We start from the raw sequence: 27,999 nt of genomic DNA on the forward strand, positions 1-27,999 counted from the left end.
TCAACTTGCTTTTGGTCATGGTGTTTCATTGCAGCAATAGAAGCCCTAACTCAGACAAATGTTAATACAAATTTTCATGGGAGCTAAAGAATTCTAATGTTAGAACCATAAAAAATTAATAAGAACAAAAGCACAATGTTGTATGTCTTCAAGGCTCTTTAATGTCTGGCTATGTTAAAAAACAGCTTAAGCTTCCTATCTGTGTCTTTGTTTAGTCTGTTAAGTATCACAGGTCGTGTGGCTGATAGACAAAACACAGCACACGCATGACAGCCTGCGAATGAACACACTTCTTAGTATTATGAAAACAACATGGGCCTCACACAGCTCAGGGTCACCTAGAGTCCTCTGATCCAGTACAGTCCCTTCCCTTTCAGACAATGCTATCAAGTGCAACGGAGATACAGGGTCTTAACTAAATAAAACAATAGTCTATCTACAGCAGAAACAGACTTGAATCAACTCCACTTATGTCCTGCTCACAGGTTTTTCAATCAAAAGCCATGGCACAGGGTATATCCATGCTTCACCTGAGGTCAAGTAAAAACACTAGTCAGCCATTTCACTGGGTACACCTTTTAAATTTTTTTCCAAACATAATACGAAAAACAATGAAAGCAAATCTACCAACCATACTTTATCAAAAAGCATTTGATATGAACCTCCTCAGCTTGACACTTACAGCCATCCCCAGTGCGGATCCAATGCAGGCAGTTGACTCGAGCGCTGTGACCATTCAAATTGTTAATAACTTTTTTTTTCTTAAAAAAAAAAAAAAAACCAGTTAGTATATTAGAATGGAGGCTACAAAGAAATTGGGAAATAAAAAAATCAGTTATCAGTATGGTATTTTAATGCAATAAAAAGAGCAGAATTCCATCAATAGAGTTGCGTTTCAAGCCATACACCTCTAACTGTAGCTTAAGTCACCCATTCACTAGAGAGCGTTCCTGCCTTTCCACACATCACTCCCAGAATCCTATTAATAACTGAAAATCTGAGCTCCCTGGAGCTTCCTCTACATAGTTCTGCTCACGCAACCCACCTTGTCAGCAAGCCTGTCTTGACCAATCTCCAGGACAAGCAAGTAGTCCCTTCTTTGTGGGCCATAGTCTTTAGCAAGATAATATCACAACACATTTAGCTGAAGACTTAGTTCATTTATTTTTATTTCATGTGCATTGGTGTCTTGCCTGCATATATGTCTGTATAAGGGTGTTGAAGCCCCTGAAATTGGAATTATAGACATTGTGAACTGCTATGTGGGTGTTGGAAATTGAACCCAGATCCTCTGAAAAAGCAGTCAGTGCTCATAACTGCCCAGCAGCCAACTCTCCAGTCCAAGTTAATGGTTTAAAGAAAGAAAAAGAAAAATCTGCAGTTAGTGTATACAAATTCCCGGTTCATTCTGAGGAATCTGTATACAAAGTTGTAGCTAGTCCAGCGGTACGTTCTTTAGCCTTAGTGACCAGTGACACAAGGTCATAAGGCCACAATTATCACAGTCCTTCAAAATCTGATCCCTGCAAGTTCTACAGATTGCCATCAGATCTCAGCTGCCCCTGGGCAGCCTGACTTCACCCACAGCTAAGATTTGCTCACTTGGCTTCTCTTTACAGCCCTTCCCATTTTTGTTACCAACAGTATTGACTTGACACCAGCTTGTATACCAAACAAAATTTCTCATGGCCAGGAAAAAGGAACAGGCAAATAGGCATAAATTAATATATTTAATGAATGAGCTGTCTGAGGCTGGAAAGTACTGATGGATTTCGTTGTCTCTCCCACTAGACTGAGAAGTAATTACTCATTATCTTTGTAGCATCACAACACCAACAGAAAGCTTAGAGGGGGGCTCTCAAAAATGCTGACTAAACATCATCCTCAAATCTGTATTGTAGCATTTCTGTATTCGAGAACGCCTGTGCTGAACCTGAGATGTGTTCTGGCTAGATGGGCAGCCAGTGAGCTCTGGAGTTAGATACATACAGACATGCCTGGCTTTTACATGGGTTCTGAGGGAATCTGAATTTGGGTCATGTTTGCTCAGCGAGCACTTTACCCATTAGAAGTCATCTCTCCAGCCCCACATCTTAAGTGTTCTTACTCCTTTAATTATATACCCAACCAGAAAAATACTTAACAAAGCATTTGGGGGTTCTATAATATGTAAAAATATGTTTAGAATCCTCTAACATGACTATCAGGTTATCATTACAAAATAGGACAGAGGTGGACACGGTGGCTCTCAGGTCTGTAGTCTCAGCACCTGGGAGGCTAAGGCAAGAGGATGGGGAGTTTGAGGGTAGCCTCAACTACACAGTGGATTCAAAGGCGAGGCAGCCTGGGCTACAAAGTGAAACACTAGAAAATAAAAACATTTTTTAAAAAATGATAGAAGCTATTCAGGGACAAATCCACTGAATCCACTGACTTCTACCCAAAGATGGGCTTCTACCAGCTTAGTTAACCATTGGCTGAAGGTCAATGAAAAGTTTACCTTTGGTTTGATGTGCTTCTTCTTGACAATCAAGACTATATATAGCAAATTGGTAAGAATTAAGACCAGCATGCTATAGGTTAGAAGAAATAATTTTTTTTTCATATAGAACTTTGTATCTGCAAAGTTTAGGAAAATGGGACTTCAAATCGAATTTTAACAATTCAGCACTGTGAGAAACAGACAGGCATCTACACTACATTTTAGTTTACAGCGTTTCAACAGACACAAAGGACTCATGCAACACTAACTGCACCATCCTAAAGTAACCGAGGCAGAAGGTTCTAACTCCGGTAGCGTGCATTAATTACTCACTTGAGAAACTGAATAGGAAACTGCCAAATAATCAGCTGGCCGACGTTCAAAAAACGGGTTAAGTCCTGCCTTATAAACAGGGTTTAAGACTCCCATCCTCTATTTTCCCCACAGTTCTTAAAAGCTGCATTCACGAACCTAAAATATTCGTAACATTTCTTTGCCATTCAATGTACGTTCGTTAACTACGTTGCGGGGTAAACAAAGAATTCAGATGCTTTAACCCACGTCTCAATTTCAATTCTTGTAAGGGTATTGAGAAGGATGTCATCCTTGGGATTTCAGCTCGGGGATCACAACCCACGGTTACCCTAGGTTGATGCAGAAGAGAGCAGAGCCCAGGTCGCTCGGGAGGCTCTCCTCCTAGACCCCTGGAGTGTGCTGGACCGCGCACTCGGCCTGCAAGCTGGGCCCGTAGCGCGCGTACCCTAGAGGCTCGGAGTCCACCTACTCCCTCGTACCTGAGGGTCATAGAGAACAACGGAGCAGGATGTGGCGAAGGCCAGGAGTCCTCCGGACCCGGGATTCCAACTCAGAGCTCCTCGAACCCGGTTCGGGCAGCAAAACACATGAGACACCTCCAGCACAGGAGAAACCATGATGCTAGGTAGTCACTGGCCGAGACACTCCCGCGCACTTCCGCCTCAGAGCGGAACTACTCTAGCTAGCTGCGGATACTCCCGCATTCGCCAGCCGGTCCGTATTTCGAAGGGGCCGGGGCGGGGCTAAGACTCCCAGCTCTGCAGGCCACGCCTCCCAGCCACGCCCCCGTCTGCTGGCGTGGTTCTCTCCCGTAGCCTTTGCTTGTCTCGCGCATCACTTTGACCGCTGCTCCGCGCGTGAGCCAGGCCTGACCGCTGTATGCAGGGTACTCTCGAAGGAGCTCGTGGTCCTGGACGGTTCCATCGGGCCTGGCTGACCACAGCGGACCGGACCGGGCTGCGGTCCTGGCGTGGAGAGGAGGGGCACGAGAAAAGGACCCACGCCCGCCCCTCCATCGCGGCGAGCCCGTGGCGTCTGAGAACACGCGGAAAAGCGGATCGGTCTTGGCAGACCGGGCTCCGGAGCTGCACTGCGCGTGCGCCACGGTGCTAGCAGCGGGAGGCGGCGGTAATTACCGATTGTCCTGCTTGGAGGAGGCGCGGCAACCCGAGCCGAGGGGTGGCCGGGCTCATGATTCTGCCGCTGCTCCACGCCTCGTAAAGGCTTCTCGGAGACCAAAGCTGCGGGGGTTCTCAGCCCTCTCGGACCGCCCGCGGAGAACCGAACCTGCGCGCGGAGCCGGTCGGCGGGACATCAGGAGAGGTAAGTTCCGCCAGACCGCAGCGGGGAGGCTGGACGGAGCCCTCCAGGCCCGGGTCCACAGAGACGGGGTGCGGAGACCAAGCCGGGCGACGGAGAAGGGATGCTTCGAGGGCCCCGCCTCACGCTCCACTAGCCCTGAATAGCTGCCCCTCCCAACTTGGGATCCCCATATAGGTTTGGGAGCCCCAAACTAGGAACTTTCTGCGTTGGTTTAACTTTTCGCCCTCAAGGAAGCTTACTAACATGTTTCATTACAGAAGCCCTCATAAAGCAAGCTTTGTGCGCCTTTCCGTTTTCTCCACTACCTCCTTTTTCAAGGCCTCTTCTTGTGGCTTGCTTGTTTTCTTCCACACACAGAGACTTGGCCTGTGAGGAGCTCCAGGGACCGGTCTCTGGCCCTCAGCATCTTACCCTGCCTGGCTCAAGGCCAGATCTGCCCCACCCATCTGGTGACTGGGAGCTTACCCCCCCTGGGAATGATTTTTTTTTTTCATGAATCTTTTTGGCTATCTCATGAATCCTCAAAATGTGAGGCCCCAAAGATTGTTGGCAGAATTCTGCTCTTAAATGGTTTTGTGTGCCTCCATTTACCTGTGCAACCTAGTATGATAATCAGCACTTGAGCAACAGAGGAGTTTAACAAGCACTTCCACTCTGTATTCATCCTTGCAAATAGATATTACTGGCTTTTCAGATGAGGTCATGAATGTGAGAATGTGCTAAGGAACAGCTTGGAATATGATAGTCTGCTTCGCAGTGCCCCTGTATAGTTTAAAATCCCACAGTATCTTTTAATAGAAACATCTATCTTTTAATAGAAACATCCAAAAATCTGACTACTATACTATACTGTACTATACTGCACTGTACTAGACTGCTTCTGCTGAACTGATGTCTGCTTTTCAAGTTACACTTGAAAAGGAGGTCCAGCCTTGAGTTCCAAACATAATCTGAGAAAACATTCTTTAGCTAATGTGTAGCAACTGAAGAACAATGCTGTGTGTTTTCAAGAAGCTTAATTTACTTGTTCAAAGAACTATTATGCAGTCATTCAGAAGAGTTGGGAAATATGGATGCACTGCCACAAAATCAGGTCTGATTCAGTGCTGAATGGGAGTGCAGAGGTCTCGTGGGCACTCGGGCGTGTCTCTGTGTGTGTGTGTGTGTGTGTGTGTGTGTGTGTTTTCCAGTCCGTTTGAAGATGGATAGGAAATGACCTGATTCACACAACAACTACAAAGTTGATAAGACTATGTAGGGAATAAGGAACATGGTGTGTGTCCAAAGAAAATGAAAGCATTTTTTTTTTTTTTAAGAAGTCAGATTGTCAGCTGAGACTGTTGTTTCTCACCTTTTCTATTTGTAAAACAACGGTGGTGATGGCGGAAGTGGTTTTGAGCTGTGGTTCTCAGGAAGAAGCAGATGGTGTAGCTGTGAGCACATGGTTCTCTTCCTCCTCCTGGAGCTTTTGCGGGGCTAATTAATTGTATGCAAACGTACATGACTGTCCTGCATCTGCTTCAGGAGACGACCCCAAGCCTGTAGTAGTTCCCCATGTCTCTCTCCACAGTACCTTGTGCTATCCTAGCTAGAACTAATAGTGCTGTATGGATGATGGTAGTGTAATTAGGCATCAGTTTTCAGCATGAAGTTTCTTAAATTGTTCTAGAAGTATGGTAAAGAATTCCCCTCCCTATCTTTTCTAGGAAGGTGCAATGGCCGCAAATTTATCTGTAATCATGATCTTGACCATTGCCCTTTGGGTTACAAACCCCCTTCATCAACTACAATCAACAGCTGCTTTCTCTCAGACCACTGAGAAAATTAATTCAAATTGGGAATCTGGCATTAATGTCGACTTGGCAGTTACCACGCAGCGACGTCATCTGCAGCAGCTTTTCTACCGCTATGGAGAGAATGATTCCTTGTCAGTCGAAGGCTTCAGAAAATTGCTTCAGAACATAGGCATAGATAAGATTAAAAGAGTCCACATACACCATGACCACGAGCATCACTCTGACCACGAACATCACTCTGACCACGAACATCACTCTGACCATCACTCTGACCACGAGCGCCATTCCCACCGAGGTCACGCTGCTGCCGGTAAAAACAATCAGAAAGCCTTTTGCCCAGACCTTGACTCTGATAATTCAGGTAAAAATCCTAGAACCAGCCAAGGAAAAGGATCTCGCCCAGCAGAGCACATGAATGGTAGGAGGAATGTCAAGGAGAGTGCAAGCTCCAGTGAGGTGACCTCGGCGGTGTACAACGCTGTCTCTGAAGGAACTCGATTTATAGAGACAATAGAGACTCCAAAACCTGGGAGACGCACCAAAGATATAAACCCTTCTACTCCACCCAGCATCACAGAGAAGAGCCGAGTGGGCCGGCTGAGCCGGCTAGCTAGGAGGAAAAGCAACGAGTCTGTGAGTGAGCCCAGAAAGAGCTTTATGTATTCCAGAAACACAAATGACAATATTCAGGAGGTAAGATAAATGCTGTGCAGTATTTAATTCGTCTGTTTGTCCCCTCCCAGGGGTGAGTGTGAAATAAAAATAAAACGGTTGTTATAAAAAGGGGAGCTTTTCTTCCTTCTCAGCAAGGCATTGGCTCAGTGTGCAAACTGTTGTAAACATCCTTGCAGACTAGCTCTGCAGGGGAATAGTGCTGCCTGCTGAGTTTTCCTAATACAGGGTTTATTATAACCATAGAAAGATGCCAAGGTTAATTGTGGAGAAAGTCTTTAGGGATGAATAATATTAATAAGTAGACAGTGGGGGATCTGCAGAAGTTTTAGGGACAAACACAGTTAAGATGCTAAAAATACAAGAGCAGCTCTTGGTCTCTTCGTGGCAGAAACAGCCAACGGTGACTTGTGAAGTCATTGCACTTGGAGCAAGTTGGATCAAAAATGTCAAGTAGTGAGAGTTCCAGATCCTATGACTTTTCTAGACTAGACCTTTGAGTGCTACCTAAATCACCTTGGCTAGTCAATATCAGGCAACAACAGCAGCAAAAGTATTAGTTACTAGTCTTTAATCATCAAAATGTAGCTACGCTGGTGTATGACCCTGAAGTTTGGAGTAACTGTAGGTAGGAATGGTCATAGCCCTGGCAACACTGGAGATGAAATTGTTCTGAGTAGTGTTGGTGAAGCATTGTGAGAGTCTGAAATGTGTCTGTAGATGAGAAATAGATAGGTTAACCAGGTGAGCTTTTTCTTTTGAAGGAGTGCTAAATTGCGTAGAGGAGTTTCTCTTCAAACTAAGCTTGCCATCCAATTAAACTGTTGAACGCATCTGCCTGCTGGGGCAGGTTTGTTTCATTAACCAACATTGCCCTCTGCAAGAGTCATCTGTATAACTTAATAATCTCTCTTTGCAGAGAATCATTCTGCCAGGCACGTAGACAGAACGGAGCTGAGTTTTTGCAAGCAGTGTCATAGCACGAGGAGCAACATGCCTTGGGCTTGTTTAAGCCGACTCAGAGAGCATTGGTCCCAAAACGTATTTCTCAATCTCTAATGAACCTCATTTCGAAATTAAAGCTCATTTCCTTAATAACTTTATACAATGCGTTAACAGGCTTGTGAATCTCCACTTATCCCCAAGCTTGTTCCACTGGAGGTTTTCTCCCTTGGAGAGTGACATACCATCATTGTGACATTGTATCTTCTTCAGGCTACGGGAAGCAAATTCTAAAGTGCTGAAAGCAGAGCTGATTTTAAGTGGCATTAATTTTGTCAACAAAGTAGCGTTAGTAGAGTAAGGGTGATGAGTCAGACTACATTTTAGAGTCTTCCAGTGGGAATTTCTGTCTGTGATTCTTTTTTCCTCTTGTTTCCTTCAGTGCTTCAATGCAACAAAGCTGCTGACATCCCATGGCATGAGCATCCAGGCTCTGTTGAATGCAACGGAGTTTAACTATCTCTGCCCAGCCATCGTCAATCAAATTGATGCTCGGTCTTGTCTGATTCATACAGCAAGTGAGAAGAAGGCGGAGATCGCTCCAAAGGCCTATTCTTTACAAATAGGTACAGTTGCCTCTATTACATAAGAACGGTTTCTATTAGACACACTTACATTGTACTTCTCTTTATATTTAAGACTTGTGCACTGTAGCTCTAGCTACAACATCTTAGTTGTTCTGTGACCTGAATGTTCTGAATATAAATTTTAAAAGTTGTTTGCCTCTTTTAAAAAGGCATTGGCGGGGGGGGGGGGGGGGGGGGGGGGGGGGTCTATGGCACTGGAGAGATGGTCCAGGGGTCAAGAGCACTGACTGCTCTTGCAAAGTACTTGGTTCAGTTCCTAGCACCCACCTGGTACCTCACAGCCATCTGTAACTCCAGTTCCTGGGAATCCAATGCTCTCTTGTGACCTCTGAGGGCTTCTGCATGCATGTGGTACACAGAATACACTCAAGCATACACACATAGACATAAGATAAAATAAATATGTTTTAAGGAAATAAAGTCTTGTGTGTTGGCAGCTGTAATCCCAGCCTTGAGGAAGCTGAGGAAGGTGGATTATGAGTTCAAAGCTAGCCTTGTCTGTCTGTCTGTCTGTCTGTCTATCTAGCATATATTTTATATATATACACATATACACATACATGCATACATATACACACACATACACAGAAAGAGAGAGAGAGGCTGTCTCAAAGTAAAGAGGGGTAATGGAATGGGGAGGAAGAAAGAAATACTTTTTAAAAATTGTTTACAAGGAAATTAGTTCCTAGTTTGCTTCCGTCTCCTGTTTCATAGCTTAGCTGTTCTAGGAATGAAAGCAGTCTTTGGGTCCCAAGTAAGAGACTGTTCATCGTTGTAAGTTTTTCTCTTCCTTTAACCCCCATTTAAAGATTTTTCTGCTTTAGCTAGGCATGGAAACACACACCTTTAATCCAGAACTCTGGAAACAGAGACAGGTTCCAGGCCAGCCTGATCTACATTGTGAGGCTGTATGTAGACTAGATTTACCCCTCGTCTTGAAGTCTCTGTATTTGTGTGTGAAGTTCTCCATCTGGGCCTGCAACAGGATTATGTGAGGGTGCTGTGATCCTAACCGTCCCAAACTCAGATGCTTTGCTTACGTGATGTTTAATGCTCTCATGGGAAGCCTCTCAGTATACAAGTTACATGACTGACTTCTGCTCTGATTGGTTTGCCAGCCTGGCTTGGTGGCTTCATAGCCATTTCCATCATCAGTTTCCTGTCTTTGCTGGGAGTCATCTTGGTGCCACTCATGAACCGGGTGTTTTTCAAGTTCCTGCTGAGCTTCCTCGTGGCACTGGCCGTCGGGACTCTGAGTGGTGACGCTCTGTTACATCTTCTCCCACATGTAAGTTCCGTGACTGGTCCATCCCTGCAGTGATTTATCATTGCACACGAGTGTTGGTTTGCACTCAGACTCCTGCTGTTGGTATTTATCAGAGGTTAGAAGTTCTGAAAAGTTGACTGTGGAGTATAATAACATGCAAGATTGTAGTACACGTTGTGGGGACTTTTGGTTTTGTTGTTTTGCTTTGTTGCTTGTGTCTGTTATAGCCCAAATGAGACTAAGCTTTTTGAACTCACTAAAGGAGAGCGCTCCTGCTTGGGTCTGAAGCAGTGGGACTGCTGCCGCAGTGGGAACTACTTGCTTACCTGTTGGTGCCATAGACTGAAAGTGTGTATGCCTCTTCATGTATCATGGTTTTCTTCAAAGTTGAATCTGTGTGTTTAGAGATTCATTCTTCATGACCTGACAATATTTCAATAAACAGGCTTGATAAATCCCAGGCAGGAAGTGTTTAGAGGCCCCATTTTTAATTCTCCTCAGAGGGCTGAGGATGTTGCTTACTGGTAGAGCACTTGGGAATGAATAAAGCCCTGGCTTCAATACACAATACTAAAAAAGGAAAATTAGCCTAGAGGTTTATCAGTTTGATAGAAAGGGGAAGTTATTCCTTTCTAGAACACTGACGATCTCATGTTGGATTCAAAATGAAAACTATTCTGAGTAGCAGTCTCCCTGACTACCAAATGACAGGCGTTTAGGCATATCATCTGCATGAAATGGCCTGTGTGTAGTGGGTAGCCCATGCCTTTGTGAGGATGCTGTACACCCGGCTAGTTTCCTGTCAAGTAGCATCAGCTAGTTACTGCTACACTCTGCTGCAGGCTGCAAATGTACTGCACAGGTTCTCAGATACCTGCAGAGCCCATCTCTGTGCACTGACTGGGCTTCTCACAAGCCTGGTGAACCTGGTATGAGCCTTTCAAGTGGGACCTGTAAGTCATAGATACTGTGCACGTTAGGTCTCTGTTCATTGTGGCAATGGTAACTTGGCAGACATTGAGAATATTCTATTTCTAAGTTATGGAGTTCAATTTGGAGTGTATCTGCCCTTCCAAACAGACCTGCCCTGTTAAGTGCCTAGCAGATAGCATTCACTAAGCTCTGGGAAGGTAGCTTCTCATTGTCCTCTTTATTTTTTCAATGTCTCCTTAGTTCTAAAGTGTTCAGCTAATAGCTTAATTCTGAATTATGTCATATGCTGACATCTGAATTATGTCATGCTAACATCTGAATTATGCCATATGCTGACATAAGAAACCAGTGAATTAAAAGGTGTGTATCATTTCCCTTTTAGTCTCATGCAAGTCATCACCACAGTCATAGCCATGAAGAGACAGCAATGGAAATGAAAAGAGGCCCCCTGTTCAGCCACCTGTCGGCTCAGAACATAGAAGAAAGCTCCTATTTTGATTCCACATGGAAAGGTCTGACAGCTCTAGGGGGCTTGTATTTCATGTTTCTTGTGGAACACGTACTCACGCTGATCAAGCAATTTAAAGATAAGAAAAAGAAGGTAAGGCTACAGTTCCCAAGGACCTGCTGTGCATTAGGCACTTAGAGTGGCACACTGGCTGTCATTAGGATAACCTGCCCAGTGTGTAATCTGTGGGAGGCATTCGGTACCTTTAAGGTGCTTTTGGCCCCAAAGGTATTTGTGTAGAACTTCTGCATAATAACCCTGAAGGAGAAGCCTGCCTGCCTGCCTGCCTGCCTTTTGTTCACATGCATTTGAATGAATAGGGACCAGAGGTTAACTTCAGTGTCTTCCTCAATCACACTCTTCCTATTTGAGGCAAGTGCATGTTGAACCTGGAGCTCTTCACACCTCCGTCTCCATAGCACTAGGGTCACAGGCACACATTGCCACCCGCTCTGGATGTCTAAACGCAGGTCCTCATGGCTGCACAGCACTCAGTTTGCCAACCCAGCCATCACCCGAGCCTCAACCATGACATTTCCAGTGTGCTTTATTCCTTGTAACTGTGAATACACGCACATACACCCAAAGCAAAAGCCTGGCATTGGCACACATGCAGATACCATCAGTATGTACTGGTGTTGTGATTAACAAATGTCATTGGTTTTAAATTAATTGCTCTATAGCTATGGTTCTGTTGGGCTTCGAAGGATACATGACTTACAGGTTTATCCTTTGCAAACTGTACCATAAAATAGTCCGAAGCCAAGTAGAGGCCCTTTCTTTCTGATAAATACTACCTTCCAGGTAGTGTCCCTCTAACCTGATGCAGGCGGGTGGCTCAGTCAGAAGCCTGGCGGAAGAGCTCTCGGAAATGATGAGTGCAAGCAACACCCTGTGTGCACATGGGCGCCTGACTGTATGTAATCCCAGCTTTCCATGGCCAACCTCAACTGCCATAGCCAAGTGGAGACCAGATGGGCTATATGAGACCTGTCTCAAAAAAGAATTTAGATTAAAGCCAGATAAATGCTCATCACCCGATTCGGAGTCTCGGCGGGTGGGTGATAATTTCAGTATCTGTTTTCTTTATGCCTGTGCTGCAGTCTACAGGTTACATACTTGTAGAGCTATTCTGAACATAGATGCTAGATTTTGAAAATATTGCATGGACACCATATACAAATTAGCCTTTTTTATTTTTTATTATTTATTTATTTATTTTTTGGTCAGAACTTGCCTTTTTGTCTTTTAAAGGCATTCAGCTTCTATGCTCAAAGAAGTAACTATCCTCACCGTCATTTTGAGTTTGAGCAACCTGTAATTAAGTTGTGCAATTCTACAACCAGTGTAGCTGGCAAGGAAAGTCTGAAAATGAAGCAGAGTTGGCTCTGCCTGAGCATCAAGCTCACAGTGGGAAACAATCACACGTGAGAACAGAAGTGCCGCCTCGGTCCTATAGTGTCCGCTCACCCTTAGGGACTTTATACTCAGAACAATGCCTTGTGCTAAGCTGGGCAGAGTGACACACACCTGTGACCTCATGCTTAGGACTTGGAGGGAGGAATATCTTGAGTCTAAGGCCAGCTAGAACTACATAATGAATTTAATGGTGGTCTAGACAATATAGGGAGACTCTTGTTTCTAAAAATAATAAAATAAAAAAGATTAAAAAAAAATTATACGGTACAAATGTGAACCCTCTGTTTAATGCCCCTACGTTGAGAGGGGAGTAAATAAAAATAACTTGTTCCTGAGCTGGGCATGATGTCACATGCCTGTGATTTTGCACCTGGAAGATGCAGGCAGAAAGATTAAGATCTTAGGGTCATCATCTGCATAGCAAGTTTGAAGCCAGCCTGGGCCGTGTGGGCCTCAAAGGGCAACACAAAGAATAGCTTCTTCTTGCTTTTTTTTTAATTTGTAAAATATTTAATTTATTTCATTTTATGTGTATGAATACTTTGTCTGCATGTGTGTATATGTGCACTTGGTGCCAGTGGAAAGCAGAAGGCACCAGATTCCCCAGATTGTCTGCAAGGGTAAAATGCTTTTAACCACTGAGCTAACTCTCCAGCTCAACCATTTCATTTTAATGTCCAAAGTCATGTTCCATGTGGCTGTTTCCATTGCTGTACTAAGACTGGTTCGAAGATCTCGTGTGTGTGTGTGTGTGTGTGTGTGTGTGTGTGTGTGTGTATGTATGTATGTATGTATCTCCTTTGGGATTATTCTTAGCTGTAAAAATAAGATCATGGGGATAGAGAGCACATTAAGAGTATATACTGACTAACAGAAGAGCCACGTTTTTTCCAGCATCCGGGTAGGGCAGCTTCCAGCCCCTGTGACCACAGCTGCAGGGAATCTTACATCCTCTTCTGGTGTCTGCAGGCACTTGCACTTATGTACACATAATTAGAAAACATAAAAATAAGAATGTTTAAAATTTGTTCATTTCTACTTAGGGGATACTTAGAATTCAGTTTGTCAAGTTTTGTTAATTTTTACTGTGCTTATTTATTTTACTTTTTTTTTTTTTTTTGAGACAGAATTTTTTTATGTAGCCCCCCCTGGCTGTCTACTCTCTCTGTAGACCAGGCTGGCCTTGAACTCAGAAATTTGCCTGATTCTGCCTCCTGAGTACTGGAAATAAAGGTGTGTGCTACCACTGCCCGGCTGTGGGTTTGGTCTTTTTTTTTCCAAACACTGTAATTTGTTAATATCTTTATTTCAATTAGTTTTGTCTCGGCTGGAGCAAAATTTGAGGCCCAGGCTGCCCCGCGTTTGGGGCGGCCACTCTATCCCGGCCCAAGCTGCTGCTCCGGTCCGTGGGTCGGGGTTCAGCAAGAGAGAGAGAGTGAGGTCGGACTGGAAGAATGGAGACCAGACAGTGTGTTTCAATCCCGTTTATTCTTCAGTCTCTTCTTAGTCTAAGTCCTAAGTCTTGAGTTCCTAATCCCTAGTTCCTAGTCCCTAGTGCCTCCAAGTTCCTTCTTCCAAGTTCTCTTCCAAGTGCCCTGCTACCTGTCTTCTCTCTGCTGTGTCTGGTTCTCTCCTCTGTGTCTCCCTAATGTCTAATGTGTCTGATTCTCTCTTCTGTGTCTCCCTAATGTCTGATTCTCTACTGTCTGCCTCTGCCTTTTATATGTCTTACTTCTAAGCCACGCCTCTAAGTTACACCTTTAATCATGCCCTTAGGTCTTGTCTCTAAATCTGATCTCTACACTTAAGTCATACTCTTAAGTCACACACCTTTAATCTCACACACCTTTAATCTCACGCACCTTTAATCTCAAGGTATCTAAGCCAAGATTATCAGAGTGTGCTCAGCTGTTGTAGGCTATTGTAATCCAAGTCTCATGTCAGGGTATATGGCTCAAGATGGCTGCAAAGCTGATAGCCGCTTTCTGCTAAAAGTCGGCCCCCAACATAATTTCTGTTTTTTAATTATGTTTATGTGGGGGCGGTACGTGAATGTCAGGACAGGCACAGAGGAAAGAGGACAGCTTGCAGTAGCTGTATACCGTGTGGGTCCCACATGGGTCCCAGGGATGGAACCCAGGTCATCAAGCTTGGCAGACAGTATCTTTCATCCACTGTGCTTTCTCTGCAGCCCTAGTCTTCAGTTTGGGCCCAACTGTCCTTTAACCTGGCACTCTATACCTTGAGATTCTAAAAGACAGGCTGTTATGTTAAGTGCAGCAGTTTATTTTCCGACTATAGGTCACTAGTGAACTCTGAGCCATGTGCTGTGCCGGTATCTTTAAGTGCAACAGTAATGCGATCCTCATACTGCTGTGGAGTGTCAGGGAAGCTGAGTGTCTCTATTCTAAGACGTCCAGTAGAATGTGATGCACACATTGAAGATCCAGGGCATCTGTGTCCTGTGCGCTTCCCTCTGTCCATGATGTGTCTGGCACATGGCACACGATGATAAATGCTTATGGAACAGAGGAACATGAAACATGTGAAACAGCGGGACTACTCCAGATAGCCTAACCAAGCTTTGGGAACATTAGCTATTCTGTTCCCATGTTAGGGTTCAATGTGGGGTTTATTTTTTAAGAGCATTCAACTCTTAGTGTTATGTCTTAATTTCTTTTCTCCCTCATCAAGATAAAGTAAAAAAAAAAATTCACTATATATCATGACTGCTAGAAGCTTGTTAGCCCTTATCATAAGAGGGCGTTTTCCTTACGTAGGTATAGGAGTCTGTGGGCTCTGCATTCCAGTTAGGGTCTCGGCTCATGCTCAGTCTGTGTATTTGGACCTTTACAGCAGTTCGACGTCACATACCCTTCCAACCATCGAAAGCTACAGCTCTCACTGGGAACCAGAGGGTCATTGCGACACCTGTGATCCCTCTCTAGAGCCAGCCAGGACATATTAAATATGTCCACAATCTTTCTCCCCCCCCCCCCACCCGACCGTTTATGCTGCTGTTGTAGTCCAGGCCTGGTCATCTCCCTCTCTGAGTAGAACAGTCACCCCCTGCCCAGCCTGTTCACATGACTTCCATTCTTCCACCTGCTCTACTCACACAGAGTAGGAAGTGCTCTAGTGCTCTACAGCTCTGCTCAGAGTCCTCCAGTGACTTCCACTGCTCTCAAGACAGACCACTCCCAGCATGCTCTGTGTTACCTGGCTTCCTTCAGCTGCTGATTCCTCTCTTCTGACCCAACCACTCTAGGCGGGTTGGGGGAGAGGACTCTTGGGCTATCATGAGTTTCTTTTAGCTCCAGAAGAGAGTTGGATCTTTGCTGTTTGAGGACCCTCTCTCACACTAAAAAAAAACTACCTAGATTCCTGCCTCTCCATCCTTCTTTCCAAAGTCCTGCTCACCCTTACATGTGATTTAACTGCTGCAGTTTTAAAGAGCCCATCCTGAAAGTTCTTCAGGTCCTGTTGTTATACACTCTAATAGCACCCTGTGGTTTTCTTTCATAAAATATATCAATGATTAACAAGCAAAGAATTGCATAATCTTCATCCATAGTGAAACTCCAGTCCTCTGGTGACAGCTGCTCAGTGGCAGCAGTAGTGACTAGGTGTGTCTTGGCCATATAAATAAATGTAATGTAAATAATACAGTTTGTGATAATTTCTATAATTAAAATATTATCTTCCACTTAAGTAGATAGTACACAGGCTCGTGTGTTCTGTGAGACGTCTGCAACGTAACTGTTGCTCAGACTCACAGAGGAGCCTAGCCCTTGGAGCGCCACGAAGCTCAGTAATAGTCAGTTCCTGAGGCCCGCACCCAGCCCCAGGCCCCGGGGAGAATGAAAGAAAGGAAGGAAACAAGGAAATCTGATGGAGTGCTCATGGTAGGCCGCTTGCCTAGGGTGCATAAAGACCTGAGTTCTGTCCCTGTCACCACACAAAATTGTACAAGAAAGGAGGATGGTTTTTAAAAAAAGATTAAGTTTTTTTTTTTTAAGGATCAAAGTTTTTCTTTTAAAACTGGTAATTTCAAGGCTAAATAATAAATGTTTCAAAGTAAAACATGAGGAGTAGAGAGATGGCCCAGTTGTTAAGAGCAATTGTTGCTCTTACAGAGGACTGGTGCTTAAGTTTCAGAACCCATGCCAGGCAACTCCAGGGCTTTTACCTGGCCTCTCTGGGCACACATATATGCAGACACATAAATGAAAACTAAATCTTTCTTTATGTTAATGGTGTTTTACTAGGGATAAGTACTTTAGTCTGCATAACAAAAATGTATGAAAAATGTGGGTTTCAGTGTCCAAGAAGTGGCCCAGAGGTAAGCATGCCCGAAGGAAATGGCTGTAACTGCCCTCAGTGCGTAACAGGTAGAGTCTGCGGGTTTTAATATATGGATGAATCACCCCAAGATATAATTAAAGTCCACATTCTGCAGCGTTGCCAGGACTCATGTGCCCCAAGATGCATGTTTCTAACCCTGACCACAGAGTCCATACTACAGTAGGTAGAGCAGGGCTATACAAGAAGAGTAACTGTGGTTAGTCTGACTTGGGTGTTCTTCGTCTTTTCAACAGCTGTTATGGCCAAAAGTCCATACTGTGCTAAACAAACAAGTAGAGACCCCGTCCTTGGATGGCTTTTATTTCAGTCTAGGTTGCCTTTTCTGTGTCTTCTGCTTACCTGGTTTTTGACTGGTTATGGTGTTCAGGATTGGGACCCGAGGTCCCACCTATGTTCAGCAAGTGCTGTAGCACTGAGCCACAGTATTGAAGGGTGTCCACAGAAGCAAATCAACTATTTCAGAATGTTGTTTTTGCTGGCTGTTCCAGAATCAAAAGAAACCTGAAAATGATGAGGATATGGAGAGCAAGAAGCAGCTGTCCAAATACGAATCTCAGCTTTCCACAAACGAAGAGAAAGTGGATCCAGGTGAACGTAAGTCTTTCAAGACTCAGACTGGAGACGGTGGGACACAGGGCACCAGGGACTGTTTGGGAGAGATGGGCCCATGACCTTTTCGTTTGTTTCCTAAAGTATCTCATGGTTTATAAAAATGATCTCTAGAGTGCTCAGATGAGGATTTGCAGCATGTGCTGGGAGCCACCTGAGAGGCAGGATTCCAGTGTCTGAGGAGTGGCTTACTCTAGCAGGCAGTTCTGTGCAGGCTTGGGATGCCCAGGGTGCCTGGTGCCCAGGAAGTGAACGTGGAGTCTTCTCTAGAAGACTCTGAAACTTTGGAAAGGAGGGAGGAGTAGAGGGCACATGTAGCAGAGATCCCAGGTACTCGGGGTTTGGGTGCTCCTGTACAAGAGTCCATGCAGGATAGTCGCCTAAGGACACTCGGTGGATGCGAGACTGTTTATTTGCTACAAAATACAGAACTGAGGCCGGGCGGTGGTGGCGCACGCCTTTAATCCCAGCACTTGGGAGGCAGAGGCAGGTGGATTTCTGAGTTCGAGGCCAGCCTGGTCTACAGAGTGAGTTCCAGGACAGCCATGGCTACACAGAGAAACCCTGTCCCAAAAAAAACAAAAAAACAAAAAACAAACAAACAAACAAACAAGAAAAACCAGAACTGAATTCATGTGAGCAGGTGTTGGCTATAGCCAAAGAATACGGGTCAGTGTGCCTAAGGCTTTCCTCCACACCTGTCATTGAGTCATGAGGAACTGCTGCAAGAAACCACTGCTGGAGGGTTCCTGTGTGATTATCTGTGTTACGGATTTTTTCCCCGGGGAAATAGAAACAGATACTTGCTCTCCCTACCCGCCCGGGACCAGGCATCAGTGACAAACCCAAGTATTAATTTCACCAGAGCCTAGCTTGGAGAATCAGTGAGCTTCTGATAGTAGCACAGGCAACCCCAAGGCAGCCATACCACCCACAAGACTTAGCCAGTGTGGGTGATGATCTCCCTGTAGCTGCATAGATGAGTCTCCCTTCAATTCACCTTCTGCCCTCCATTTACTTCACCAGCTCCAGATCATAAGGTAAGCGGCAGTTAGGGCAGAGGAACAGACCACTGGCTGGCATCTCAGGTGAGAGGTCACCACACTCTAGTGCTTCCTGCTGTGAGGGACTGTCAGTTATCAAGGGGCTCAGTCTTGAGGGTCTTAGCTTAAAGCCAGTGTGAGCTTTAAGCTATGCCTCCAGGAACTTGGCGTGAACCTAGTGACACGTTGCTCTCATTTCCTTCTGAAGTGAGGTCATTTGAGATGGTAGTGAGTGCTTCTTTGCATCACACTGAGTTCTGGGGAAATCTTGATGGGTCATGAGTCTTCAGCAAGGAAGTACCCTGTTACACACAGACAAGCAAACTTCCTCTTAGCTGATGAAAGAGACTTGTGTTTCTTTGCTTTCTACTCACTGAGGGTCACAGTTTTAAGAACAGCTTCAGGGATTTTTACAATTCATACTCTATCACTAGAGTCAACTTACACTTGTTGAAGGCAGCTGTTTGCTAATGTGTCCCCATGTCCCCAGGGATGTGAGAACAGATGGTGCAGCCAGGCCTGGGGTCACAGGCCTATAGGATCTCCGGACAGGAGATTGGGAGCGTGAGGCCTGGGCTACATAGCAAAACTATAAAACAACCAACCAGAACACTTAGCACAGGACAGGAGTTCAACAGATAGCTGCTAACTAAGGGTGGAAACCTGTTGCTTGTCAGTAAGTTCCTCTGCATTTTCCAACATGTTATGTACCGGCTGGTTTTGTGTGTCAACTTGACACAAGCTGGAGTTACCACAGAGAAAGGAGGCTCCCTTGAGGAAATGCCTCCAGGAATCCAGCTGTAAGGCACTTTCTCAATTAGTGATCAAGAGGGGAGGGCCCAGCCCATTGTGGGTGGTGCCATCCCTGGGCTGGTGGTCCTGGGTTCTATAAGAAAGCAAGCTGAGCACGTAAGTAACATCCCTCCATGGCCTCTGCGTCAGCTCCTGAGTTCCTGCCCTGTGAGTTCCTGTCCTGACTTCCTTTGGTGATGAACAGCAATGTGGAGGTGAAAGCTGAATAGAACTTGCTTCTTGGTCATGAAGTTTTGTGCAGGAATAGAAACCCTGAGTAAGACATGCTGCTTTTTTTTTTTTCTCTAAAGAGCAAATAAAACACTTGACTTTTCTTTCTGTAACTGGTCCTCCTTCAGCGTTCTGAATGGTCTTATGACATTTGTAAGGATAGGACCAGCAGGTCAGGGATGCTCCCCAGAAAACTGGTAACAGTATACAGGACAAAGGGCAGCCTTACTGTTCCAGTCTCCTTTTCTTTGTCCAAGCAGATAATCCATGTGGACTGTGGGCAGGAGCCACAAGCCCAGCCAATAAATGTTTCTTAGTGATGATGAGAAAGTAATTAAGATTATTTTGCGGTTACTGTTTTACTTCAGTTTAGTCATCTAATGAATAGGAAGTCAGCTGATAGGACTACACATTTTTGTTTGTTGTTGTTTTGTTTTCTGTGACAGAGTTTCTCTGTATAGCCCTGGCTGTCCTAGAACTCGCTCTGTAGACCAGGCTGGCCTCCAACTCACAGAGATCCACCTGCCTCTGCTCTGCCTCCCAAGTGCTGGGATTAAAGGCGTGCGCCACCACAGCACAGCATGATTTTTTCTTTTTAATTTTTTCTTTTATTGGATATTTTCTTTATTTACATTTAAAATGTCCCCTTTCTAGGTCTCCCCTCTAGAAACCCCCGTATCCCATTCCCCCTCCCCCTGCCTCTATGAGGGTGCTCCCCCACCCACCCACTCCTGCCTTCTCACCCTGGCATTCCCCTACACTGGGGCATCAAATCCCCACAGGACCAAGGGCCTCTCTTCCCACTGATGTCCAACGAGGCTGTGCTCTGCCACATACACAGCCAGAGCCATGGGTCCCTCCATGTGTGCTGTCTGGTTGGTTTAGTCCCTGGGAGGTCTGGGGGTCTGGCTAGTTGACACTGTTGCATGATTTTTTTTTTTTTTTTTTTTTTTTTTTTTTTTTTTTTGGTTTTTCGAGACAGGGTTTCTCTGTGTAGCCCTGGCTGTCCTGGAACTCACTCTGTAGACCAGGCTGGCCTCGAACTCAGAAATCCACCTGCCTCTGCCTCCCAAGTGCTGGGATTAAAGGAGTGCGCCACCACTGCCCAGTGATTTTTTTTTTTAATGAGAAGAAAAACTCATCTTTTCAAATACAAGGAGATAGACGACCTTAAGGGTTAATCAGTAGGGCAATTATGGAAGACTAATATTCCAAATTCTTTCATTCAAAGGATGCAGTTCAACTGGTAGCTCTTGCCTAGCATGCATGAATACCTGGGTTCCGTTCTCAGCATCACATAAAAGCAGGCTTTATGCAAGGCTGTAATCACAGCATTTGAGAAGTGGTGACATCAGGAGTTCAAAGACATCCTCTGCTATGTAACAATCCAAAGGCTAGCCTGAGCTATGTGGACCCTGTCTCACAAAACCTAAGTACAAATAAGCTCTGAGCCTGGCTGTTGGTGGCACTGCATGGACCCCTGTCTTCCCAAGCCTGGGCCACTCCCACACTGATCCTTCTGCTCTAGGCAGCTGGGAAGTGGATCTTCTGTTCCAAGAACTGTGCCTGCCCCATGACTGTGGTATCTGTGGAGTGGCTTTGTTGAGACTGAAATTTTTAATATTCCTGCTTTAAACCATACAAGAGCAGCAAGGGGAGCTTTAAAATGTGTTTGCCACACACATCTCTTTCTGGTGACCCAGAAGAACTGAGTTGTCACTGTCACAGCTCACAGGGAAGCCACTTAGACACTGCAGATAATTCTGGGACATGGAATTCTGTGGTTCATGTACTGATTGCAGAATTTGGATGTATTAAGATGAGATCCCGTCCTCCCTCACGTTTACTTTATGACAATTACAGGTTGACTCACTGACAAGAAGGAAGAGCAGAGAATAGTGTATCAGACGTGGACTGAGTTTCATGTGGGCTGTGGATAGTTATGATAGAAGTTGTTTTTTTCTGTCCCAGTTTGTGAAAGCACTACACACCCACTGTTACTAGTGATCACATCAGTTTCACACACCCACTGTTACTAGTGATCACATCAGCCTTACACACCCACTGTTACTAGTGCTCATAACAGTTTTACACACCCACTGTTACTAGTGATCATAACAGTTTTACACACCCACTGTTACTAGTGATCACAACAGTTTTACACACCCATTGTTACTAGTGATCACAACAGTCTTAGAGATGCTTCATTGGGCAGAAACGTCAGAGAAAGTGAATAAATAACAACAAAAATACTAGCTTTTTACCACTTTGAGAACAGTCATATTCTAATGATTTTTAAATAAACCTTCATTACAATTCTGAAAATTTTCCTGTTATAAAAAAAAAAAAAAAAAAGAGTCACTAATGGGCTGGAGAGACGGCTTGGTGGTTAAGAGCACTGGCTGCTCTTCCAGATAATCCAGGTTCAATTCCCAGCACCCACCTGGCAGCTCACAACTGTCCACAACTTCAGTTCCAGGGCATCTGACACTCTTGCACAGACAAACATGCAGGCTAAACAACAATGCACATAAAATAAATGAATAAATCTTTTTTTAAAAAAAATGAGTCATTAATAAACTAACTGGAAAAAAAGAGAGGGACTGAGAGGAACTAGGAGCAGTGAGACGGATGGTTCAGTGCACAAGGGCTCCGGGTGTCAGGCCTGGTTACCTGAGTTCAGTCAGTGCCCCCCTCAATGGAACAGAAGATGACCGCAAACAGTTGTCTTCTGACCTCCACACACATGCCATGGTCATGTGCCAATCCTGCATACACCAAAATAAGTGAGCGTAATTAAAAATTAAACTTAAAAGTAAACCCTTTTATTTTATGAGATAGGATCTCACTATCGCTGTGTTGCCAGGACTAATCTTGGAGCTCTGAGCTCACGTAGCCCTCCCTCGGCCTCTTCTGTGCTAGTTATGCACATGAAACCCATTCTTAAAACAGGATATATTTCCCGTTTGAAGAGTTCACTAGAGCCTGTGGCATTCCTCATCAACAGTGCCCTGCTGCTTAATCCTGCAGGTCTGAGAGCTTCTGGGCCCTGGTCATCAATGGGAACCTCTGAGCTGTGTTCAGGAACACCAACAACTGTTTATTTGGTCTCAATGTTCTCTGTGTTTATCCCTAGGACCTGAAAGCTACCTGCGAGCTGACTCCCAAGAGCCCTCCCCCTTTGATTCGCAGCAGCCAACGATGTTGGAAGAGGAGGAGGTCATGATAGCCCATGCACACCCACAGGAAGTCTACAATGAATACGTGCCCAGGGGCTGCAAGAACAAGTGCCATTCACACTTCCATGATACACTGGGCCAGTCCGATGACCTCATTCACCACCATCACGACTACCATCACATTCTGCACCACCACCACCACCAGAACCACCACCCCCACAGCCACAGCCAGCGCTACTCCCGAGAGGAGCTGAAGGATGCTGGCATTGCCACATTGGCCTGGATGGTGATCATGGGCGATGGGCTGCACAATTTCAGTGACGGCCTTGCTATTGGTATGCCGCTACATAGCTGGTCCTTGCTAGTTAGCCTGGAAATAGGACATTAAATGTTCTCTCAAATTTAACAAAGGATAGGTTGGCTTATGTGAGGATGTTGACTTCCAAAATTATCAAAATACTTTTTTTGTCTACTTTAAGTGCTTAGTAAATGTGGGCTACAAATCGGTCTCAGAGCTGCACCTCACCTGTTGCCTAAGTTGTACTTAACAGTAGCTGTGCTTAGACTGGGGCTCTAGCTCAGTAATAGAGCACTCACATAGTGTGCATAAGTCCTGGGTGTGAGCCCTTGCATCAGTCAGACAAAAGCTGATCTTCATCCATGAGTTCTTGAGATCAGGGTTTAAACATGAGTGGTAGTTCTTGCCTTGAGTGCATGAATGCCTGGGTTCCAGACCCCAATTGTGAAAGTACTGGGAAGTAGGCAGCAGAGGCTGCCAGAGGGCAGAGAGGCAGTGCTGGGTTTCAGCCAGGCCTTGGCCCACTGGGGCCTCCTTAGGCGGCCAGGAGGAATGTCCCCATGCACAGCTGGTAGATGATTGGTCAGCAGACTTAGCTTTTTGAATGGGAGGGGCTCTGTCTTGAGTCTCCTTGTGGAAAGGTAACAGGATGTGTGTCCACAAGTCTGATGGCATCGTGAATTTCTCTGAGGCCAGTGAAAGGCTTATGTACTTGTGACTGCATAGGGGTTTCTGCTCATCTAATTTACTTTCTCACCTCAGGGTTGTATATGGTAGCAGTAGTCCCTTCTCAGGTTTGTAGATGTTGGTTCATTGCTAGACAGTAGAACCTTCCCCTCCCTGTCACAAATGCTCGTGCTTCCTGGGGCCATGTAGGCCCAGTGAGATGTGCTCTGAGATTCCTCACACAGAAGATAGGCTTGAGGCCAGTGGGACTCTCAGAGGGTAAAAGCACCAAACCTGCCTGTCTGAGTTCAGTCCCTAAAATGTGCATAAGAAAAGGAAAGCACCAGCTCCCATAAGCCATCCTCTGACCTCACAAGTGCCATGCTCACACAAAAGTAAAATTTTCTATTTTTATTTATTTTTTGGTACAGGATTTCTCTATGTAGCTCTGGCTTACTTGGAGGTCCCTATGTAGACCAGGCTGGCCTAGAACTCACAGAGATCCTCCTGCCTCTTCCTCCTGGATATTATAATTAAATGTGCAGGCTATCATGCCCAGCTTGTTTTTTTAAGTAAGAAGGTGGAGGTTGAGCTGGAAGATGGTGTTTATGTACAATGTAATGGCCTTGTTTTCTCGTCGTGTAGTGACAGGCTTTCAGGACTTCAGACTAACCTTTGCTGACTTCCTCTACACAGGGGCTGCCTTCACCGAGGGTTTGTCCAGTGGGCTAAGCACATCTGTCGCTGTGTTCTGTCATGAACTGCCTCATGAACTAGGTAAGAGAAGTGTGTGAGCATCCTTTGCAGTGAGAATGACCCATGCTGGCACTGATGGCTAGGAGCACTCGAGCGGGCTGCTTCATAGCCGAGGCTTCCTCCCTGGCGTCTCCTCACCAAACTGCCCTTCTCGATAGACACAAATTTGTTTGTAGCCAGAATTCTGACCTACAAATGCATGGTGCCTGTGTGGGTGTGTCCAGCTACACCTGGGTCTCTTCTGTATTCTTCTTTCTGTGTTGGCACATTGGGAACATTAGTGGCTGGGGTTCCACAAGTGCATGTGCATGGCTGTCATCCCACCACTTGGGAGGTAAAGGCAGGAGGATCAGGAATTCAGGGTCATCCTTATCCACATAGTTTGAGACCAGCCTAGGCTAAGTGAGACCCTGTGTCCCAAAACTAAATAAACCAGAGCTACAGCATATACGGGAATATCTACTAAATTAAATCAGGACGTTAGGAGGGGCTCTGGCTTGTGTGGTAGTAGCTCTGTGGTAGTGGTAGTGCACTTGCCTAGACTGCATGACAACCTAGACTTAGTCCCAGTACCACCTAAAAGACAGGTGTGGGTCAGCACTCAGTGGGTACGGGCATTTTCTGTGCCGGCCTGAGGACCTGAGTTCAAATCCCAGCATTCCGTGTTCCCGGAACCCCAGTGCTTTGGAGGATGGAGACAGGAGGGTGACTGTGCTTACTAACTGCCAGGCTAGCTCAGGGTTTAGGAAGGGACTGCCTCAGAGGATAAAGTGGAAAATGACAGCAGGAAGACCTGCAGCTGAAGGAAGGGAGTTGGGGACTGGCACTTCTTGTTTTACTGCAATTTGAAACCTTCCTCCGTCTTTTGGATCCCAGTCCATGTTTCTTATGGGCACACGTTCATTCACAAACACAGTTTTCACTTTTGTTCCCTGGCACTTGTCCCACCTCTGTCTTCCTGGTGCATGCTATGCAAGCCCGTGTCTCCCTTTGTTTCCGATTCTCAGTCCTCTCTGCCCCGTGAGGCTCTTAACCGTTTCTCCATGACTCAGTGGCTCTCAGGTGTTGCCTTTGTCCGTTGCTACCATTGCATGTGAGTTCACACCATCCCTCCCTTTATTGCCAGGTGTTTTATTGTTGTTTGTTTTAGTGTTTCTGAGATTGGGTCTCATGTAGCCCAGGCAGGCCTTAAGCTCACCGGGTAGCTAGGACAACTGAACTGCTGCTCCTGCCTGCAGCTGCGAGAGTGCAAGACTACAGCAGGGCACATGTGCACTCACCACCACTGACTCGGAAGAAGCCCTCAGACAGTGCTGCATGAAATGATTACGTTTGTAAAACTGGTGGAGCCTGCTAACGCTGTTCTAGCCCTGGATACTGTCTTTCTTTTTATTCTCTTGGAGAAAGATCAGACTTTTTTTTTATATCTGAAAAATCTTTTAGATATGTGTCAAAATTATCTTCAATGGCTTCACCCTCATTTTGTTTGTTTTCTGTTAAAGGTGACTTTGCTGTTTTGCTAAAGGCTGGCATGACCGTCAAGCAGGCTGTGCTCTATAATGCCCTGTCAGCCATGTTGGCCTATCTTGGAATGGCAACGGGGATATTCATCGGGCATTATGCAGAAAACGTTTCTATGTGGATATTTGCACTCACTGCCGGCTTGTTCATGTATGTTGCCCTGGTAGACATGGTAAGTTTCCAAGAAGTCAGAGGCCACTGACTAAATAAAACAGAAGTGTGTGGTAAAAAGTCATTGCAAGGTCTGGGGAAATGGCTTGGCTGTTAAGAGCACATAGTACTCGTCCAGAGGACCAGGGTTTGGTTCCCAGCACCCACATCCTATGACTCAACCCCATGTAGCTCCATCTCCAGGGATCTGACCCCCACTTCTTGGCTCTGTAAGCAACTCACAAACATAAACCCACATACACATAAATAAAATTAATCTTTTTTAATTAAAAAAAATCATTGCAAAGATGGTGTTAATTCCAGTAGGGAGACAGGATTGGGGATCCAGAAGGATGACGGTTATAACTGTAGGTGCCCTCTGAGCTCCTTGTCTTTCTCTGGTGGCCATGTGTACACTTTTCTCCTACCCAAGGGTTACCAGGAAACACATGAAAACTCCTCCCTTTGTAGAATCTGGCCCTGAATTGTCTATAAACTCACAGTAAGCCCAGCCCAGGCTATGTGTTGTCAACAGGCTATGGTTAAAATGCCCTTATTGATAAAGTCAAATTCCCTTGTCCACCTAATCCTTCTAAAGCAGTCTTCTTGCTACACTTGCATGCTGTGCGGTGTGAGAGCCGCCTCTGCATCAGAAGTGAACCTTAGACCGGCAGTACCTGAAGCAAGGAAACCAGCATCACCTTTCACTGACAGTGGGTGAATGTTTACCTGCTTGAAACTGTAGTTGTCATTGTCCTAGTCTGTAAGACATGCTCTATGCCCTACCAGAATCAGTGTTGAGTAGTCAGTCAGGTCCTGGGACACTGACCAATACTCTATCCTGCCCCAAGCCACACTGCCGTTCAGACTCTCTGCCTTGTCTGTTCTGCAAGCTAAGCTGTTGCTTCTTCCTCTGCCAGGTGCCTGAGATGTTGCACAACGATGCTAGCGACCACGGATGCAGCCGCTGGGGGTACTTCTTCCTGCAGAATGCTGGCGTACTGCTGGGTTTTGGAATTATGTTACTCATTTCCATATTTGAGCATAAAATTGTGTTTCGTATAAATTTCTAATTAGATTCTAAACCCTAGAACAGCTTAAAGAAGTATTGTAGTTCAATTAGATGGTAGAAATATGTTCATATGCTGTGATACACAGCATTTAAAACTAGTGGGTTTTGTGATTTTTCTATCAAATTTTGCCATTTGTTATGCTTATAAAGTCTGTTCCATTGGGTAACATAAAGGTACGTTTTAATATTTAAGTTATTCTGTTTTGGAAATGTAAATTCTATGTACGATCCACCAATATTACCCAGCTTACTGTATGTTTTGGCATGCCATGTTGTGTATATTTTAGAGAAAGTGTCTTTAATGCTCTTCTGTAGGCTTTAGCATTAGTTCCCTGCTGGAGTTGGACCCCTGCTGTGGTGAGAAAGAATGGGCACAAAGGCCAGCAGTTCACACTGAGTGTGCCCAGAAATAGGAGGATCGAAGAGGTGCATATTGCTTTGAAAAATCACAAGATTGGTTATAATGTAGAGAGGGAAATTCTAGTTGTGTTTTAAAGGAGTGTGTTTAGTTCCGAGTACATTTGTGAACATCTGTCAAATTGTTACTGTTCCTGTAAAACAAGTGAGCACTTTTGATACACTTCATCTGGTTGTACATGTGTACAATAGAGAAGTCTAAATACGTTAATCCAAGCAATGTGTCACTTGGCTGAGAAATGAGGATTTTAAATCTGTGTGTGGAGACGGGCCAAATGAGTAACTAGTGTGCGTCACCAGAAGACTCGGTTTTCACCAAGCTAAGTTACACTTGACGTTTGTGGGGGTGGGAGGTTCTGGCTGTCTAAGCTCCCCAATGGCAAGTATTAGAACCTTGATTCATGAGAGGACATTAAGACCTGTCCTGAAAATATTTTGACTTCAGAAAGCACTTAGCTCCTCTCTCTCTCTCAGTGCTTTAAAATGTCTTTGTGAACAAATGTTCTTTGATGTATGACACTGTAGATACATTGGGGCTGTCTGTAGCACTGTCTGGATATTTCTTAAAAAAATTAAAGTGTCAACTCAGTGTCAAG

The 27,999-nt window shown here is 45.1% G+C and overlaps 2 protein-coding genes across 2 annotated transcripts in view; one reads left to right on the forward strand and one right to left on the reverse strand.

Moving 5' to 3' along the window:
- Nucleotides 1-3,466, reverse strand: part of Elp2 (elongator acetyltransferase complex subunit 2) — a 35,503-nt gene extending 32,037 nt beyond the window's left edge. Inside the window, exons 1-2 of the mRNA XM_034518237.2 lie at nucleotides 3,277-3,466; nucleotides 683-761 (exon numbers count right to left, since the gene is read on the reverse strand). Of these exons, the coding sequence (XP_034374128.1) occupies nucleotides 683-761; nucleotides 3,277-3,414 (217 nt within the window). The 5' untranslated portion in view covers nucleotides 3,415-3,466. The remainder of the gene's footprint in view (nucleotides 1-682; nucleotides 762-3,276) is intronic.
- A 119-nt stretch (nucleotides 3,467-3,585) lies between these two features.
- Slc39a6 (solute carrier family 39 member 6) lies at nucleotides 3,586-27,998 on the forward strand. Its single transcript, XM_034518312.1, has 10 exons — nucleotides 3,586-4,120; nucleotides 5,827-6,609; nucleotides 7,973-8,156; nucleotides 9,296-9,465; nucleotides 10,760-10,978; nucleotides 17,158-17,263; nucleotides 22,481-22,858; nucleotides 24,184-24,264; nucleotides 25,746-25,936; nucleotides 26,835-27,998. The coding sequence occupies exons 2-10, from the start codon at nucleotides 5,836-5,838 to the stop codon at nucleotides 26,985-26,987; spliced, it is 2,256 nt and encodes a 751-aa protein (XP_034374203.1). The 5' UTR covers nucleotides 3,586-4,120; nucleotides 5,827-5,835; the 3' UTR covers nucleotides 26,988-27,998.
- The last annotated feature ends 1 nt before the right edge of the window (nucleotide 27,999 follows it).

Source organism: Arvicanthis niloticus, chromosome 14, assembly GCF_011762505.2.
Source record: "Arvicanthis niloticus isolate mArvNil1 chromosome 14, mArvNil1.pat.X, whole genome shotgun sequence".
Lineage (NCBI taxonomy): Eukaryota > Metazoa > Chordata > Mammalia > Rodentia > Muridae > Arvicanthis > Arvicanthis niloticus.

What these genes read in the sequence shown, in the direction of transcription:
- Slc39a6 (XM_034518312.1), top strand. Translation starts at nt 5,836, where the DNA reads ATGGCCGCAAATTTATCTGTAATCATGATCTTGACCATTGCCCTTTGG. An exon ending in GAAAGTGGATCCAGGTGAAC is followed by an intron (nt 17,264 to 22,480) that starts GTAAGTCTTTCA and finishes GTTTATCCCTAG; the next exon opens with GACCTGAAAGCTACCTGCGA. An exon ending in ATGTTGCCCTGGTAGACATG is followed by an intron (nt 25,937 to 26,834) that starts GTAAGTTTCCAA and finishes TTCCTCTGCCAG; the next exon opens with GTGCCTGAGATGTTGCACAA.